Source organism: Charadrius vociferus, unplaced genomic scaffold, assembly GCF_000708025.1.
Source record: "Charadrius vociferus isolate BGI_N301 unplaced genomic scaffold, ASM70802v2 scaffold213, whole genome shotgun sequence".
Taxonomy (NCBI): Eukaryota; Metazoa; Chordata; class Aves; order Charadriiformes; family Charadriidae; genus Charadrius; species Charadrius vociferus.
In genome coordinates, this window is record NW_009647828.1 from 4,345,528 (window position 1) to 4,361,558 (window position 16,031).

The 16,031-nt window shown below is 47.5% G+C and overlaps 1 protein-coding gene across 1 annotated transcript in view; it reads right to left on the reverse strand.

The window, feature by feature from the left end:
* LOC104284251 overlaps nt 1-14,305 on the reverse strand; it is a 61,244-nt gene extending 46,939 nt beyond the window's left edge. The window contains exons 1-4 of the mRNA XM_009882555.1: nt 14,181-14,305; nt 5,871-5,901; nt 3,908-4,000; nt 1,030-1,597 (exon numbers count right to left, since the gene is read on the reverse strand). Of these exons, the coding sequence (XP_009880857.1) occupies nt 1,030-1,597; nt 3,908-4,000; nt 5,871-5,901; nt 14,181-14,305 (817 nt within the window). The remainder of the gene's footprint in view (nt 1-1,029; nt 1,598-3,907; nt 4,001-5,870; nt 5,902-14,180) is intronic.
* Nucleotides 14,306-16,031: the final 1,726 nt, after the last annotated feature.

Here is a 16,031-nt window from a genome sequence, read left to right on the forward strand (position 1 = left end):
GTGCATCAATTTTGCATTGATTTGTTTCATAAAGAAAAAAAAAGCTGTCTCCATGTTGCCCTGGTGTGCTAAAAGGAGCTGAGACCCTCTGCAGGAGATTCAGGTATGAAAGGGAAAGGCTTTGCAGGAAACACTGCACTGCTGGGCTGCACAGGGGCAGAGCAGGAAGGGAAAAGTCCACAGTGGTTTTGTCATTAGCACAAGGCAACTTCAGATGGGCTTGGTAAGGAGATGCTTGAAGCCCTCAGACGTTAAGTGGAGTCTAAATGGACTGTCCAAATGGAGACATGTCTGTCTGAGCTGCTTGTCCAAACTCTCCTTCTAGTGAGTGGAGAGAGAGAAAACCTGCCAGGGCTTAATTCATCTCATCCTCAAAGTGGCACTTAAGCTACAGGAGATGGCTTTGTCTTTTCTCCCAACTGATCATGAAAGGATCCAGATGCAGATGTCCTATGCTGGGAAAGGTGAGCTCAGGAAACAGAGAGGACATCCTTGCTCATTTCCTCCTGTTTGATTCTGGAGCATTGCTCAGCAATGCTGCACTCTTCTCCCTCACACAGGACCTCAGAGGAAGATCTCTGGCTACTTTGGCCATGGCTGGGTGATGTCTGGTGACCATTGATTTTGTTTTCCTGATTTCCGTTAGCATTTTAATCCATGCAAGCAAACGGTTAAATGGTGTGACTGAGGGCTGGCCACCAGCCCCTTTGCTGCATTTGCTGCCAGAGATGCCTAGCAGAGGGCCACCAAGTGCTGCTGGTTTGAACCATCCAAGTCCCTCATGCTTAGACAGAGTCCTTTTGCCTCTCTGTGCTTCTGTTTGCCAAGTTAACTGCATGTCCCTCTATCCCAAAAGAGCTGTGAAGATAAAACCCCTAGAGAGACTGCAGTACTGACGCCTTGCTAGTAGGGACTCTTCATGCATCAAACATGGTTCTGCAAACGTTTTTAAGACTCCAGCTCACTATGTCTGCATTTTGAGCTGGCCTGGGAGCTGCATATTAATTGTAACGGGTGCTGTGCCCTCACTGTCAATCCTCCCTGGGCGCAGCCCAGCACTGACGCTTTGTTGGGATGCTGCCATCTGCGCGTGTCCAGCCAGCGTGGACCATGGGTAGGGGGAGCTCAGCTGGCGAAGGCCCAGGCAGACAGCCCCTCGGGTAGCTGGATGTGGCCAGTCAGCTGTTCGCTGGCGCCGGCGCAGGGGGTTACCTGCTGTTCCAGCAGTCTGAGCAGCAGCTGGAAGATGCTGGCAATAAGACAGCTCGTTCTCTGGCTCAGCAAGAGCCTGCGGCCTCTCCGATGTCTCTGCTGGGATTGCTGCCAGTTCGGTGGCAGGGTAGTACGTTGGCAGGTAGCTTTCTGCAACGGGAAGGGCTGAAGTAAAGTGCTTTCTCTGCTGCAAGGTTTTGGGGCCGGAGGTGCTGCCTTCTGGTTTTCTCCCTCCTGCGACATCAGCGCAACTGCTGGCTTTGATGCTCGGTGCTGGGATGACTTCTCTCCCCTGCCAGACAACGTCACTGTAGGTCATTGCCCGCTCCTCCTGGGGCACAGCAAACTCCTTGGCTTTTAGCTGGGAGTCTGCAATCTGCAGCTTCTGCAGAAAGAAGTCCCATGTGAATGGAGATGCAGCAAGGAGGAAGAACAGTTGCTAAAGCATCGACAATCTAGGGCTCGATCTTACAGTTGGACTTAATGGCCTTAAAAGTCTTTTCCAACCTAAATGACTCTGTGATTCTATGATTCTATAAGCAACATTACCTGCCCATTGGACAACCCAGGCTTTGGGAGGGTCAACACCCCTGGGGACTCAGTGGTCACAAAGCAGCTCCACAACATCATTAAAAATGCACAGACCGTCATGGCTTCCTCTTTCTGCCCATCTTATGGCTTGGGACCCTGCTGGGCCCCAGGTGGACAGTAGGATGGAGGGACCGAGCCCCGGCACAAGCAGCGGTTTGCTGGTGGGAGAGGGAATGGCTCCAGGGTTCATGTTGGGGAAAGGCTACTGTGGCTACTGGAATGGCTGCTCTGGGGGTCTTCTAGCTCCAGCCTCTTTAGCTGGGTGCACACTACAGCTGCATCATGAGCCAGTTGTTCCTTTCTAGGGGCTCAGTAGGAGACTGCTCTGCCAGGCTGCTGGGGCCAGCAAAGACCATCCTCATGGTGTTTGTCCATCAGTGTTTTGGATCTCCAGGGGTTTCTGTTTGTCCCTCAACGTCCAAGCTTCCCAGGGCTCTCCCCAAGGTGTCTTCTCCTTCACCATACTGACAGTAGGGCCGGATGGAGGCTGCAGGGCTACAGGAACTACCTGTATCTGGGGGCTTCTTCCACCAAGGATGGCCAGAGCTCCTCAGAAGGCATCTCCAGAGGGATAAGAGCCTTCAGGAGACCACGGTGCACAAGGATCACCAGACAGACTTTTCCACCTTAACCCAAGGAGCTCACCACTTTCCCCTTGGGAGCAGGCTACTGTCCAAAATTTCACAAAGAAAAAACCACCACAGTGCTTTTATCCTTGCAAAAAAAAAAAAAAAAACAACAAAAACAAACCAAAAAACCAACACTTGCAAAAAAAACCACCCCAAAAAACAACAAACAACCCTAGCAGTGCTAAGAGGGAAACCTGGGCCTCCCGAGTACCTCATCATCCCACTACCCAGGGGGGCAGCTGTCCTCTGCAGGCCTTGGGAGTCAATAAAGAGTCAAAGGGAACTGCAGCCCAAGGAAAGAAGACACATTTCAAGTGCTCCCTCCCTTCTCACCTCCCAAGCTACATCAGGAAGTGTGCAACCTTCCAAAAAAACAGAAAAAAAGGTTAAAAAAAACCCACCAAACCACCCAGAAAATAAAAAGAAGTTGAGATGCATGGCTTGGAAACTGAGCTCCAGCAGGCAGGGGTTAAACCCTGCCCTCCCAGCCAGGATCTTGGCTCCTGGAAGCAGAGCAGCCACCTAAGGCTGGGGCTGCCCAGGAAGGGCTCGACAGCCCCGGAGAACAGCGGGAGCCCCGAGCGGGACCGTTAATGAAGGCTGCTGGCAGCGGGAGCGCTCCTCCAGGGCAGGAGGAGGGGAGAGGGCAGGAGAGGAGAGGGCTCCCTAGGCTGCAGCCCAGGCGAGGATGGCAGCAGTGGCCACAGACAGCTCCTCTGCCCCAGCGGGCACCTTCACACAATGATTTCTCTGTTGTTGTCCCCCCCCTTTTTCCTCCCCAGCCTGAACTTTTTTTTTTTCCTCTCTCGTGAGCGTACGAGCCCAAAGCACTTTAGCAACCAAACATGCCCCCCGCCACTTCTCTGCAGTGGCCCAGTGCAAACCGCAGCTGTCCCCACCGGGCTGCCACAAGCAATTAAACCAGGGCAGGCGGAGCGAGGCAAATCAGATTAAATAGCTCGGGGGGTTGCTCGCACTGCAAGGAGATTAGAAAAAAAACAACCTCAGCTTGCCCACAGAAGTCTTCTCAGGCCCGTGTCAGGGCAAGGAGACATCTCCATCCCAAATGCAATCCCCCTCCTCGAGGCACTACCGGGATGGGTCTAATCCTGACGTGCTCCATCAGCCCCACAGGGAGCAATAGGAGTCCAAGGCTTAGGCACCAGTTCAGCAAGCAATCGTTAGTGCCCTGACTTAATGAGCGTAATTAGCATCGCCCGCCCCAAACAGCTTTATTGGAGGGCTCCAGGGGGATTTCCCGCAAAAGGGATGGGGACGCAAGCCAAGGGCATTTGAGTGTGATGCGACCTGCTGGTGGGTCACAGTGGTGGGGACCAAAGCAGACCCTGCTGGTGCAGACGGCACCCACGTCTCCTGCCCCCTCGGCACCCACCCCGTCCCCAGCTGTCCTGTAGCCGTCAAAAGGGAGCTGGCACCATGGGCTAAAAAGCCAAGCAAGGAGAATCCCACGGTACCTGCATGTTCTCCTCGCTGGGTGGCTGGTAATCCTCGCACCACTGGTAGTCTCTCTTGTACAAACTCCTGTACATGCCCGGTGACACAGGTGGCTGAAATGAGACAGGGCAAACACAAGGAGCTGCTAGAACTTGGGGGAAGCCTTCAAAAGTGGTGATACAAACCCAAAATGCTCCCTCACAGCCCAGGAGAGGATAAGCTGCTCTTCTGAGCACAGACTCTGTCCCAGCCTCAGGGACAGCCCCATCTGGGGCCAGTCCAACCCCTTGAGCAGCTGAGCCCCGAGCAGGGTGGCCAGGAAGGTCCTACCCTCTTTTGGCAATGATCTCTGGGGCTCTTCTTGTTCCAGGGTGTCCCTTGCAACAAACACCTTCCTCCTGCCTTTCTCAAGCCTCCTCTGAATGCTCAGATGCCCCCAGGCAGAGCACTAATATACAGCTGTTGAAATACTTTGATCAGCTGCTGAGGTCCAGTGTCACTCAGGTTAAATCAGCATGTGCTTCCATCTTGTATTTCAGTAATATTTCCCACGTGCTTATCACATATTTAAAGTTAAATGCTAGCTAATGTCAATACTCGTTCTTCAAAGCGATTGGAGAAATTATAGAGGAAAACTCTGCCAAGGGATATTAAGCCAGTGAAACCTGCCCTAACACCAAAAATCATCGCAGTGCAAACTGATGGAGACAGGGAAAGGATTTTAGGGAAGAAGGATTATGTGCCTGTCTTGTTTCCTGTGCTCCTCTCTCGGCATCCACCACGGGCCATGCTAGAGTCAGGAAATCGGGTGAGATGAGCCTTCAGGCTGAGCTGAGAGCCGTTTTTATGCTAAAGCATTAAATGTGCTAACTTGTCAATGCATGGCAGAGGACTGGGGGAGATGAGATCCTGTGCAGTAATTGAAGGTGTCACTGCGATCTCAACTGCTGCATGAACATGTCCACCACACAGAGGTGGCTTGGCCGGACAAGGCACAGGTCTACACTGCCATGCCTCATGTGACAAAAAGGAACCAATAACTGCACTAGCACACAGCACCTTAGGGAGGGCTCCTCATGCCTTGCCAAAAATGTCATCTATTATGGGCAAGAATATATTTTACAGTCTCATTCCTTTTTTCTAACAGTTCATTCTTTTTGCCCTCTGGACTTCCCAGACCAGTGACAGCCTTTGGCCAGAAGCTTGTTGTCACCAGCTCCTATTATCTTCCCAGCCTGTCAGACCCTGCAAACCCCTTACTCAAACACCAGTGAGGATGAAAGTCCCATGTGTACTTCACCTTCGAGTGCCCTGTTTTACTCATTGTGTCCACCATGGTGAGCCAGGAACCTGGACCAGAAAAGTCACTCAATTAACCACCAGCAAACCAGATCCTCTCCTCTGCACTGCCCCAGGGAAGAGATGGCAGCACCCCACCACCAGCAGACCCAGAGTCAGCCAGGGGGGTGAACATGGGTGTCCCCTCCTGAGACAGTGCACGTGTGCAGTGGGATCCACCAGCATGTGTGTGGCCACAGCGTCTTCAGGGACAGGGAAACTTCTGTCCCTTTGTGAGACACCTGCACTCCAGAACCCTGGAGGCCTTGGTGGGAGGGGGTTCCCCACGAAGGTGTGAGGTGAGGGCTTCTTGGAGGAGATGCCACCCCACAGTCATAGCTGGGGAGCTGCTACTTGTTCTTTCAGCTGCAGCCAGCCATGCTGGGGACATATAGCCAGGAGAGGGACCAAGCCTGCCCTTTGTGAGCTCTCAAAGCCTCCTCAGCTACTGCTGAAGATAAAGATAGGAGCAAAAGACGGAGAAACGGGAGGAAAGACCCCACTTTGTGGGTGTGTTGTGGGGAGCATAAGAAAACAGCATCCTCAGCTCACTGCATTGAGAGGTGGGAAACATTGCAGAAGTAAGGCAGGCAGGGATCTCTGCTTGGTCTTGTAGGGTGGCCAAGTACACCTGAACTGTCCCACCCAGATGTTGCAGCCCCCTTCCTCTGATGACCTGCAACATAAGAAAGCAGAGGATGCTTAGATTTAGGTTTCTGTCCCATGAATGGACAGGAACAGCAAACTAGCAAAGAGTATTCACTCTTTAAAAAATGTCATGCATTAATCAGGTTTGGATCCACCTCATACAAGACTAATCTCACCTAATTTTAGATGTTCACAAAGAGGACATCTCCCTCTGAGCTGATCCTTCCTGGCTTATTCAGCCCAATTCATGTGACCAATGTAGGTACATACTTGGGGATGAAATAAACTGCTTTCTCAGAAAGCCTGGGTTCAGTCAGTTGAATCTCATCCAAGAGTCCAATTTCTGGAGCTACACATGAGCCTGGATATCTGTTCAGAAATGAGATTCTCTGGCATTACAGTAGTGCTAATAGCAGTAAATGCCGGTGATGACGCATGAGTCAGAAAGATGACATCTCGGCTCCAGAATCCTTCACAGAGGAGAGTCGGTCGCAGACCTGGGTTCACAGGCACTGTCGGAATGAGCTGAATTTCTAGAGTTATTTCTCTTTGCACCCTGTTACGCACCAGTCTGTAACTGGAGTCCAAGGATGCTAATGCTCTGGCAAGGGTCGTGTGCTGCTAACACCTCAGCACTGGAGTCAGGCAGAAAGAGAAGCCCTTTGTCCCCACTGTATTTTACGCAAATTAATATTAGAATAAATGATGCAACGAGGAAAGAAATTGTTTCCAGAAATGTGAAACTCTCGTGTTCTTCTGTGCTTATATTAAAGGGATTACACTCCATTTCCTTCTTAATACAGCTAATGCTCTATGGGAAGCCCTCAGGCCAGGGATTAAAGCACTTATTCAATTAATTAAGAACAAACTTCTGCCTTAAAGTCAAACACACAAATATCAGTAAGCCCTTGAGAGCGTCTTCCTTCCAGGGCAAGGAAAATGGATCCTATTTCTGAAGTAAATGAAACTGAGCCTGCACTCTAAAATTATTAGGAATAATATAAATTAGGAAGATTCATTTTTAAAATATCAGTGTTCTGTAAAGCAGCACAGTAAAGGAGGGACACTGCCATCATCTTGAACTCAGCATCTGAACTCACATCAGTTACAGGAGGGGGCAGAATCAGGTCGTGCAAGACTAATATAAATGAGATACAATTTTAGGATGTAACATTGGTAACTAGCTCCAAGCTGCCGGCACACCAGTGTTTGGATATATTTGAAGTTAGAGGTGAAATCCTGGCCCTGCTAAACTCAAAAAACAAAATGCTTATTCAGTTGGATCTGAATTTCACCTAAGGTGTCTGATTCATTACTGAGATAGGAGACAATTTCCAAAACCTGGCTCCAAATTCTAATCTTCCTTGATGATGGCTTGATCCTTCCGTCTTCTCGCAGGCACAGCCCACATGAAATTAAAAGGCATTTTGCCAGGATAGTTCGTGCAGGAGCAGCCCATTATTGCTGTTCAGCTTCCCATTTCTTCTTCCCAAACACCAAACTACGGGGCTGACAATTACCAACGTAATCCCAATTAGCAGTGAGTAAGAAGCAAACTCCCAGCTCTTATCTTCCTCTACCTCCAAGAGAGCTTATCTGCCTCCTCAATGCTAATTCAGATATGGAGAAAAAGTGAAACAGCCACATGCCTTTTCTTTAAGTTATTTTATACAGAAGAACTTTTTTTAACTTCCTTCACAGACACTTGTGCGCTGCAGTGTCATTACCTCTCCTGTAATGCTGATTCCCTGCAACAGTCCCAGATTTCTCTGAGCCTCCCAATATAAGGAAAGTCAGCAGAAGGACGTTCCTGCATGTCAGATGCCTCCCCTGGCATTCACACACACAGTGCTCAGTGTGAGCTGCACATGAGAAGCACCAGGAGGGAGACATCCAACTGGAGTGAATGGAAATATTGTGTTGACTTCAAACAAGCTGTAATCACCCTTTCCCTATGGCATTAACCACTGTGAGATCATTCAAACTCTGCTGGGCTACACAAAGCAGCACCAAGCACTTCAATGTTACCTGTGAATCACAGCCACGGGGTTGCTTTGTCATTTTTTTTGACCAGGCAGCTTTTCCTATGCCTTTTCCTCCCCACCTTCCCCCAACTAAATACTTTCTCTGTGGTTTTTCTGAAGTTTCCCTGCCCTAGGAGTTCACTGAAGAGAGTTCACTGTACTCTGCGTGGGTCCTGCCTGTGCAGCTGACTGTACACCTCAAAGAGAAAAGCTGATGCTGAAGACCAGCATGGCGTTATAAACATCTGCAGGTGAAAATTGCTTTTAAATAATTGGTTTATTTTCACAATTCTCCAGAAAGGTGATGGCTGAGATTTCCAGGGTCAGGAGCCTAAACCAGGTACCTGAATGCACGTGCCCGTGTTTCCCAAGGCAATAATTACCCTCAAACATCCAGGGACATTTTCAGAGGGTGCTGGTGCTTTTGACCCCTCCACATCATGCTGCATGCATGGATATAAGGGAATTCCAACAAGCCAGCCTGGACCGGATTCTCAAAGGCAGGCAATTATGTGTTTTAACAGCACCTTGGCAGAATTTTCTAATGAGCCCAATGTGTGACAGCTGAGTTCAGGCCCTTTCAAATCAGATGGGAAGACTTTAAATTAAAGTCAAGGACTTTAATTATAATTCAAAATATCGAAATTTGTGTACCTGATCTGTGCAGCTCCTTTCTGACATTCTGCTGGATGTTTCCCCGTGCTTAGAGATACCTATGTGCCTCTAGAAAATCAGTCTCATAGCCTCAGTAACATACAGAGATTAATTTCACCTCAATTTGGCCCTGCCTTCCCCTATTTGCTGGGGTTTTTTTCTTGTTGTGAAATGGCAACGGTGCTATCTAATCCTGTATGGCTCTTGTGCAAGGTTCTGTGCACTGGGTACCAGCAGGGTTCAGGTGAACCATCTCAGCTATTAACAATTCAGTGCAAGAAAACATGGCCAAGAAGGACATACCTCCCTGTCAACCCAGCTCTTGACAAGCGGTCTTTGGGCTAGGAATAAGATTCATTGCCCCCATGAGGATGTTGAAAGAGGGAAGCGATTGGTAAGCAGGACCCCCATCACGTGAAAGAGGCAGGGTGTAATCTGTGAATCTCCATTCACGTTATCACCATGAGGAGACAAAGCGCAAAGGGGAGACTCGTCTTCAAGGGACGAGTGTTGACAGCCCATTCTGTCAGCATAAGGTCAGTCATCCACTTGGGTCTAAAAACATGAACTTTCGTGGCAGTGCAGCAGTCCATCATGGGAAGGTTTCCCATGGAGTTATTTATTTTTCGCTTCTCTCCAGTTTTCTTGATAAATTGGTGGGGGCATTTATGGCACCTTGTGGTCAGAAATAAGCAGCATCCTTCAGGCTAAATCTGAGGCACCTGTAGCTCTCTTCCAGCCACCTAAATCAGTTACAGGACTGAGCCCTCAAAGTCAAACTCTTTGTCACACAGACACTCCTCTCCGCAGAAGACAAAGGCAGCTGCTGAACTCAATGGTGGTGTCCGAAATCTTCGGTCAGTTCTGCTGTGGTATCCTAAAGCAATCAGCTGTTTGCTCACAGTTCCCCCAAAATAGCATCCATCAGCAGAGAACGGGTGCAATCTCATCACTGTCTATGTGATGTGTCAAATCAATGCATATTTATGCACCTGTGTAAGGCAAATACACGTATGTGCTGTTGGAGAACCTAAATCTGCTCACTAATGCTGTTGTTTAAATAGCCCTTTAACCACATCACTTTTCTCCTCGTTAGGTTAAGTTGCTAGAGGTGAAAAAGCCCTTCCAAAATGGTTTTCACTCACTCACTCAGTCCAAAGTAAACATGCCTCTGGGACCATTATGTGTATCAGATATCCGAGGCTTTGTTAAGAGCTTGCCTGTTAGGTAAATTCTGCTTCTCTTTCTCCTCGGAAGGAGAAGGTTAAAATTAGAGATAGGCTTACATGAGTACGGCAGAACAGCACCATGCGTTACAGATGCATTGGAATAACAGGTGAAATTCAGAGCAGTGCACACAAGTGACCCAAGTCTCGGGGAGGCTCTTGATCTAACATAACTCTGGTTACAATATGACATTGGCTTGACTTCTGCCTGCCACTTGCAGTCACATTTGTCACAGATCTCACAGTGGCCGAGAACCTGGCATTTTCACCAGCAGTCAGTGAAGCCACCATATAAAGCCACAAGAGCAAGCACGAGCCCTTGCTAGCAATAAACACAGGGGGACTCTGCATTTATAGCATGTCACGGAAAATCCTCAAGCCATATCCCCACATGTCTGGAGGAGCTCGTGGTTTTCAGCCAGATGGACTTTCCTCGAGTCTCACCTCGCAATACAATCACATCTACTTCTTAAAGGCAAGTTTTGCGGGATAACAGCCACTTCAAATCAGCTCATCTAGACATCACCCACAACTGACAACAGTGAAGAGGAGCCTTTCCATTGATTGCACCAAGGTTTGGACTGGGTCTGCAACCAGGACATTTTCCCAGTGCAGCCATTAGCTGTTCAGCTGATCTAAACCTGTCAAGGAGAATAAAGCAACCACCTGCATCCAGTGACAGAAAAAGTAAAGTGAGATCAAACACTAGCAGGAGGAGGGAATTTAAGCAATGCGAAAGGTGGTTGCATGTCATTTCAGAAGTCACCTTTTGTCTTTGATCTGTGCTTAGGAAGTGGGCACCTCCTGGATCAGATGGTCATTAGAGAAGTGTGCCACCGAAGTCATCCCACCTTGAAGTCTCAAGTGTTTGCTTTCCCTGGGGATCCTCCTCCTACTTCCGTCACCGTGTAAATCATCTGCCCTGAGATTTCCTTTAGAAAAGCCAATTAATACAGGTTAGGGAGCAGGGACCAGGACTCGTGTCCTCCTCTAATGCTTCACTGTGGTGAAGCTGAGACTGCTTCTTTATAACTGTATTATACACGCACAGGTAGGTCCTCTAAAGATCAGAGGAGAGTTATTATAAAAGCTGTTTTGCCAACAAAAAAAAGCCCTGGCCCTGAAGAGCTTACAGTCTGAACACACAAGGCAGATAAAGGACTTTGACTTGAAGGATTTTAAAGACGAAGCACTCAGAGACAAAGCAAGCTGCAGATCACACACAAAATCTGCGGCAAAACTGTGGATAAATCCCACTTTGCTGAATTCTCACTGCTGCTCCTAACAGCTCCTTGGAGCGCTGCCTGGTTATTGCTAACAAAGCATTTGTTTTAGCAGCACATTTTGGGGAAATAAAATACTGTGCAGTTTTAATGCGGCAAGCACATGCAGCTACTTTCTAAAAGCAGATTTACAGCAGATGTGCAGGCAGATATTTGCCAACCCTGAGCATGCAATAAAATAAACCCTTTGCATTTAGTTTGTTGATACCTTTGGTGACTGTTAACAAGAGGCAAAATCATGGGGAAGTGAGAGCCTGGTCTCAGGTTACTCCATAAATTGGTTAAGGCTGCAGAGAGGATTACAGTCCCAGAGCCATCCTAAGTACTGAGATGCCATTACGGCAAAATCAAAGGTAACCATGGGGCTTGGCAGGTAACTGTCAACAGCCACGGGAAAGAGCCAGCCCGGGAAGGAGCTCTGCGTCAGGATGAAATTCAGTCACCTTTATTTTCATTTCAGGTGAGGGGTCAAGCAGAAAAGCTATCCCCAGCGGCCTTTATTTACAGTTTTCAAGGGAGCGGCCGATGAAGCATTTAGAGGAAGAAGGATGAACCCGCTCACTCAAGGAGACCAGCCTGATGACAGACGGAGGATGCTGTAATGGCACAAGAGCTGGGAAGATGCCTTTTATGAATGAAACGCAGGAGGCGGCAGTGGCCCTCATGAAGTCGTTAACAAAACTCCCAGTTACTTGAACAGTGCTAGGACTTAACCTGTAATGTTTGCAGGGAGACTAGATCTTCCCATCAGGCCACTTCTTTCCGCAGCGTAGGAGCTCACTGCCAGCAGTGATAACAGCAGCAACACTCCACAAGCAGATTTCAAGTCATTTCTTCAACCTGAGTTTTCTTTTACATTTCTTCTCTCCATCCTACTTAGGCAACCAATTTGAATTTCTAGAAAACCACAACACATTCTTTTTTTTTTTTTCTCCTAAACATGTAGACAATTTGCTATAAAAATTTTGTGAGGTTTTTGTGTTTCTCTAGATCTCCTGTTGATGAATGAATATGAATACTATAAATGAGTTTCTGTTGTCGAGTCAGAGTAGATATATCCATGCTGGAAAAAATACCAGGGATCATTCTTTGGCCCTGAGCTCACATCCACTCAGCCCAGCCAGCACTCCCTATAGCAGACCGGTCCCATGGAAACTGCCCACTGGGAAGTTAATAACCTCTGAGCCATGCCTGGACATGGAAGAGTACTGTTAACCCCAAAACATGCCTGGTCCACACTAATAATTTAAATTTATGGAGTACAGCAGGTCACTGGCTGGGCCCACAACCTGGCCCTGTTTAACGCAGAAGTGGAAATATAGCCAGTGTGTACGCACTGGGCATCCAGTATTTTTCTATGTCGCTATCAAGTATACAGGAGATGACTTGCAAGGGAATTTTAAGACCTTGCAGCTTCAAGCTGACCAGTACGGGTGGGCAAATGGTGATAGCACGCTGCAAGGACACTGCAAGACACAGCCCCATCTCCTCCACAGACCGCAGGCTGCAGCAACGCAAGGACCCAAATGCCTCCTGCCATGCCCAGAAATCTCCACCCAGGACAAGAAAAAGAAAACAGAAGGCAAAATTTCTCCGTTTGCACTCAGATATAGGAAACCTTCCTTCACCCTCACTCTTCTTTAAAGACCTAAACCCTACCAGTAGCCAGTTTTGCAAGGGTTAACCGGCATGAAATGAATGTGGAGAGACAGTCCGGGACCGTAATCACTTATTATTTTCAGGTAATATGCTTTATCTCTGACTAATCTCCTCATCTGCAGAAACACTCACTGCAGACAAGAGTCACCGAGGTTATCTCTGATGATGGGTCTCTACGGACTACTGGCTGCGAGGGACTGAGGAGAGGCCAAGGAGAGGACTTCAATTATGGCCTGAACTATGCTCTGGTAGCTGAAAGGCCATTGTTTAATCTACTAGAAATCATCTATTTTAGCAGATAAAGGGATTACTTGGGTTTTCTTTTCCCCAAGAACAGCGTGTTATTCCAACTACTAATGGAACATTCAGTATTTAATTAAAGAAAAAGCACAGGGAGAAGCAACACGAGCATCAACATCACTTCTGGGGAAATTCAAATTGATTGTCACCCTTTGATGCTGCTCAATCACCTCTATCTCACTCACCCTTCCTACAGCCCAGATTAAATCATCTCGTTCTCTCCCTCCTGCACATTTGATGATTATTTTTTTTTAGGGATCTCATCCAAAATTGGGCCTACGCAATGTGAATTCACCACTCCACAGAAACCTCCTGATACGTAAAGAGCAAGATTACCTGTCAAGAGGAGAATGTGAAATTCGAGTTGGATTTTGCCTCTTCTTCTGCATGTTCTGGTGCTGGATGCTTTCTGGCAGGGCTCTGTCTGCCTGGCCCATTAGAGTGGTCTGGTGTCATAGGTCCAGTGCTTGGAAACTCAAAGTGGGTCCATTGCTTAAGTATGAACTTGAAACTGCTGCATGCATAAATCTTCTGTTTGGCCCTTTTGTCTCTCAGTTCCCATGTCTTTGCCATCTCCATTTTCAGAGAGGTTTGCCCTTTCTCTTTTTCCTGCAGACTAAAGACCATAGAGGACAGTTACAACTCATTCTCAAATGCTCCACAGTGTTCAGCAAATACAGACTCATTTTCTCATGGCATCCACCCCCTGAGGTTCAGACTGCAGACTCAAAGGGTCTATAAAGGAAGATTAGGAAGTAGCAGCTTACAGAGGGAGGTGTGAATTCAGTACGTAGGGGTGCACACCTGTGTTGAGAAATTTGTAAAGAAAAAAAAAATCAAAATGAAAACAAATAATCTAGTTTCTCCTACCATCAGCATCTTAATCCTTTTCCCTTTACCAAAACAAAGAACAGGGTACCTTGACAGTGATTTTCCAGCTAGCCAGCAGCCAGAGTTTCCTCAAATAGATGACTGTCCCTTTTGTAAATCTTACTGCTGACTGTCCCATTTCTAACATCGTCTCACAATCTGTAACACTTCATTGCAAACACCAGCTGTCTTTTTCTGTTTTGCCTTCCTGGCCATCTGTTTCTTTGCACATAGAGCAAGGACAGGGACCTACTGAGTAGCCTAGTTTTTGCTTTCATAATTTGTCTGTACCTTTTCATGACTGTTTCAGATGACCTGTGCCCATGTGCACCAGCTACATCCTCCTTCAGATCTCTATAGAGGGATCTGTTGCCATCCTGTGTGGTGAAATTTCTCAGATAAATAAGGCGGTCCATCTTGTCCACCCTGCTGCTACCTGCCCGTTTAGTTCTCATCCTTTCTCCTTTTCCTCCTGGTCTTCATCTGTCCCACGCCAATGTTTGATCTGCATCATTCATCATCAGACTCAGCAACCCGACTTGGCACATCTGGTGAACTGGCACCACCACTGAAGATGTGATCATTCTCAGGCTCTTGATCTCCTTGTCAGACTTTGCCCAAAGTCTTTGGTGACTATAACTCCATCCTTCACTTTCTACAGGCAGCTCCAGAAGTTGCTGCAAATTATCAAGTCACCCTGTCTGTTACCAGTCATTGTGTTGAACCAGTTGCTCAGCTTGCTCTTGACCAGGACTGCTGACCTCACCTCTTCATAATGTTTTTCAGCAGCTTCTTACACATATCATATAGCCCTAGGACACTCCACACACCTATTGCAACACACTGGGTCAAATGACTTTTAGAAATTGTGCAACTGAACTTCTTGATATCTCTGAACTTGCCAATGACCAGCCTCTTGCACTGGTTTTGCTGTACTGTCCCTCTCGCTTTGTAGAAACTGAATCCACCTTCTAAATCCTCCAGCAAGGAACACAGTGAGGAATTTGCTTAGGTACCAGGAAATGCACAGAATCAGGAAGGTCACCATTGTGGGAATTTGCTGACTAGGATCCATTTTTCCTTGTTCAGGAGATCTTTTCTTTCCTTATAACATACAGTTGCCTGGTTGGGTCAATGACCCATGCTACAGCCCCATCCATCCATTCTCAGCCCCTCAGATTTCTTCAGTCTCCTGACCCTTCTTTGCAACTTCTGCCAGCAAGATTCTTCTTGTCATCCTGCTCCTGAAGCGTTATAATCTCCCAAACACTGAGAATCTCTTCATCTCTTGATCGGTCATCTGTAAAGACTCTGGTAACATTTCACCCATCTCTTCAGCCTGTCCTTTTCCGAAAGCAGGGGGCTCTCCTCATTATTTAATGTTGTGTCGAGTACACTTGTTCTTCTTCCTTAGCATCTATTATAAGAGGCCATCTTGATTTGGACTTTCACAAGAATGTTTTAAGGCTGCCTTGCTTTTTAAACCAATTTTCTTTGACTGACCTTGCTATCTGACTTTTTCCCAGCTCTGGGTATGCCTGCCGAGAGTATTCATCTATGCATTCTGCTTATCACTGGCCAGGTGGAGAATGTCTTCCAACACCTAGGCTCAGTGGCTGCCTGCCTTCTTTCTCACCAAGCCATTTTAAATAAATGTTGTTGAGACAGATGATGAGGTTATGACTGCAGAAGACCACTGCTGCAGGGGATAGCCACTGCTTGCTCTTCCTCTAATTGCTAATTTTGGTCTTCCTAAATGCCAGTCATAGCTTTTCAGCTCTGTTGCCTGTTTAGTTTGCACTTGCAGCTATTTTTGCATATGTAGAGCCTGTGGAGCCTCATGAAAGCCTGTAGGCACTTGCCATATTTGCTCCTGGTTAGTATTGTCTTTGCCAATCTTTGGCATGTGCCAATCAGTCACGAACATCAGTCACTGGGTACATGAATGGTTCACTCCCAAGGTACGGCTTAGGCATGCCTTGACTGGTAGCAAAATCACCTGAAATTCTTCAAAGAAGTCAAGGAAATTCTTCCTCAGTATCTGTCATAGGAGCCCATATGTCTATAAGCACTACAGAACCTGTTTCACAGACCTAAACTGAAGGGCTGATTTCTGAAAGGCGACAAATCGTGAGTTCACCA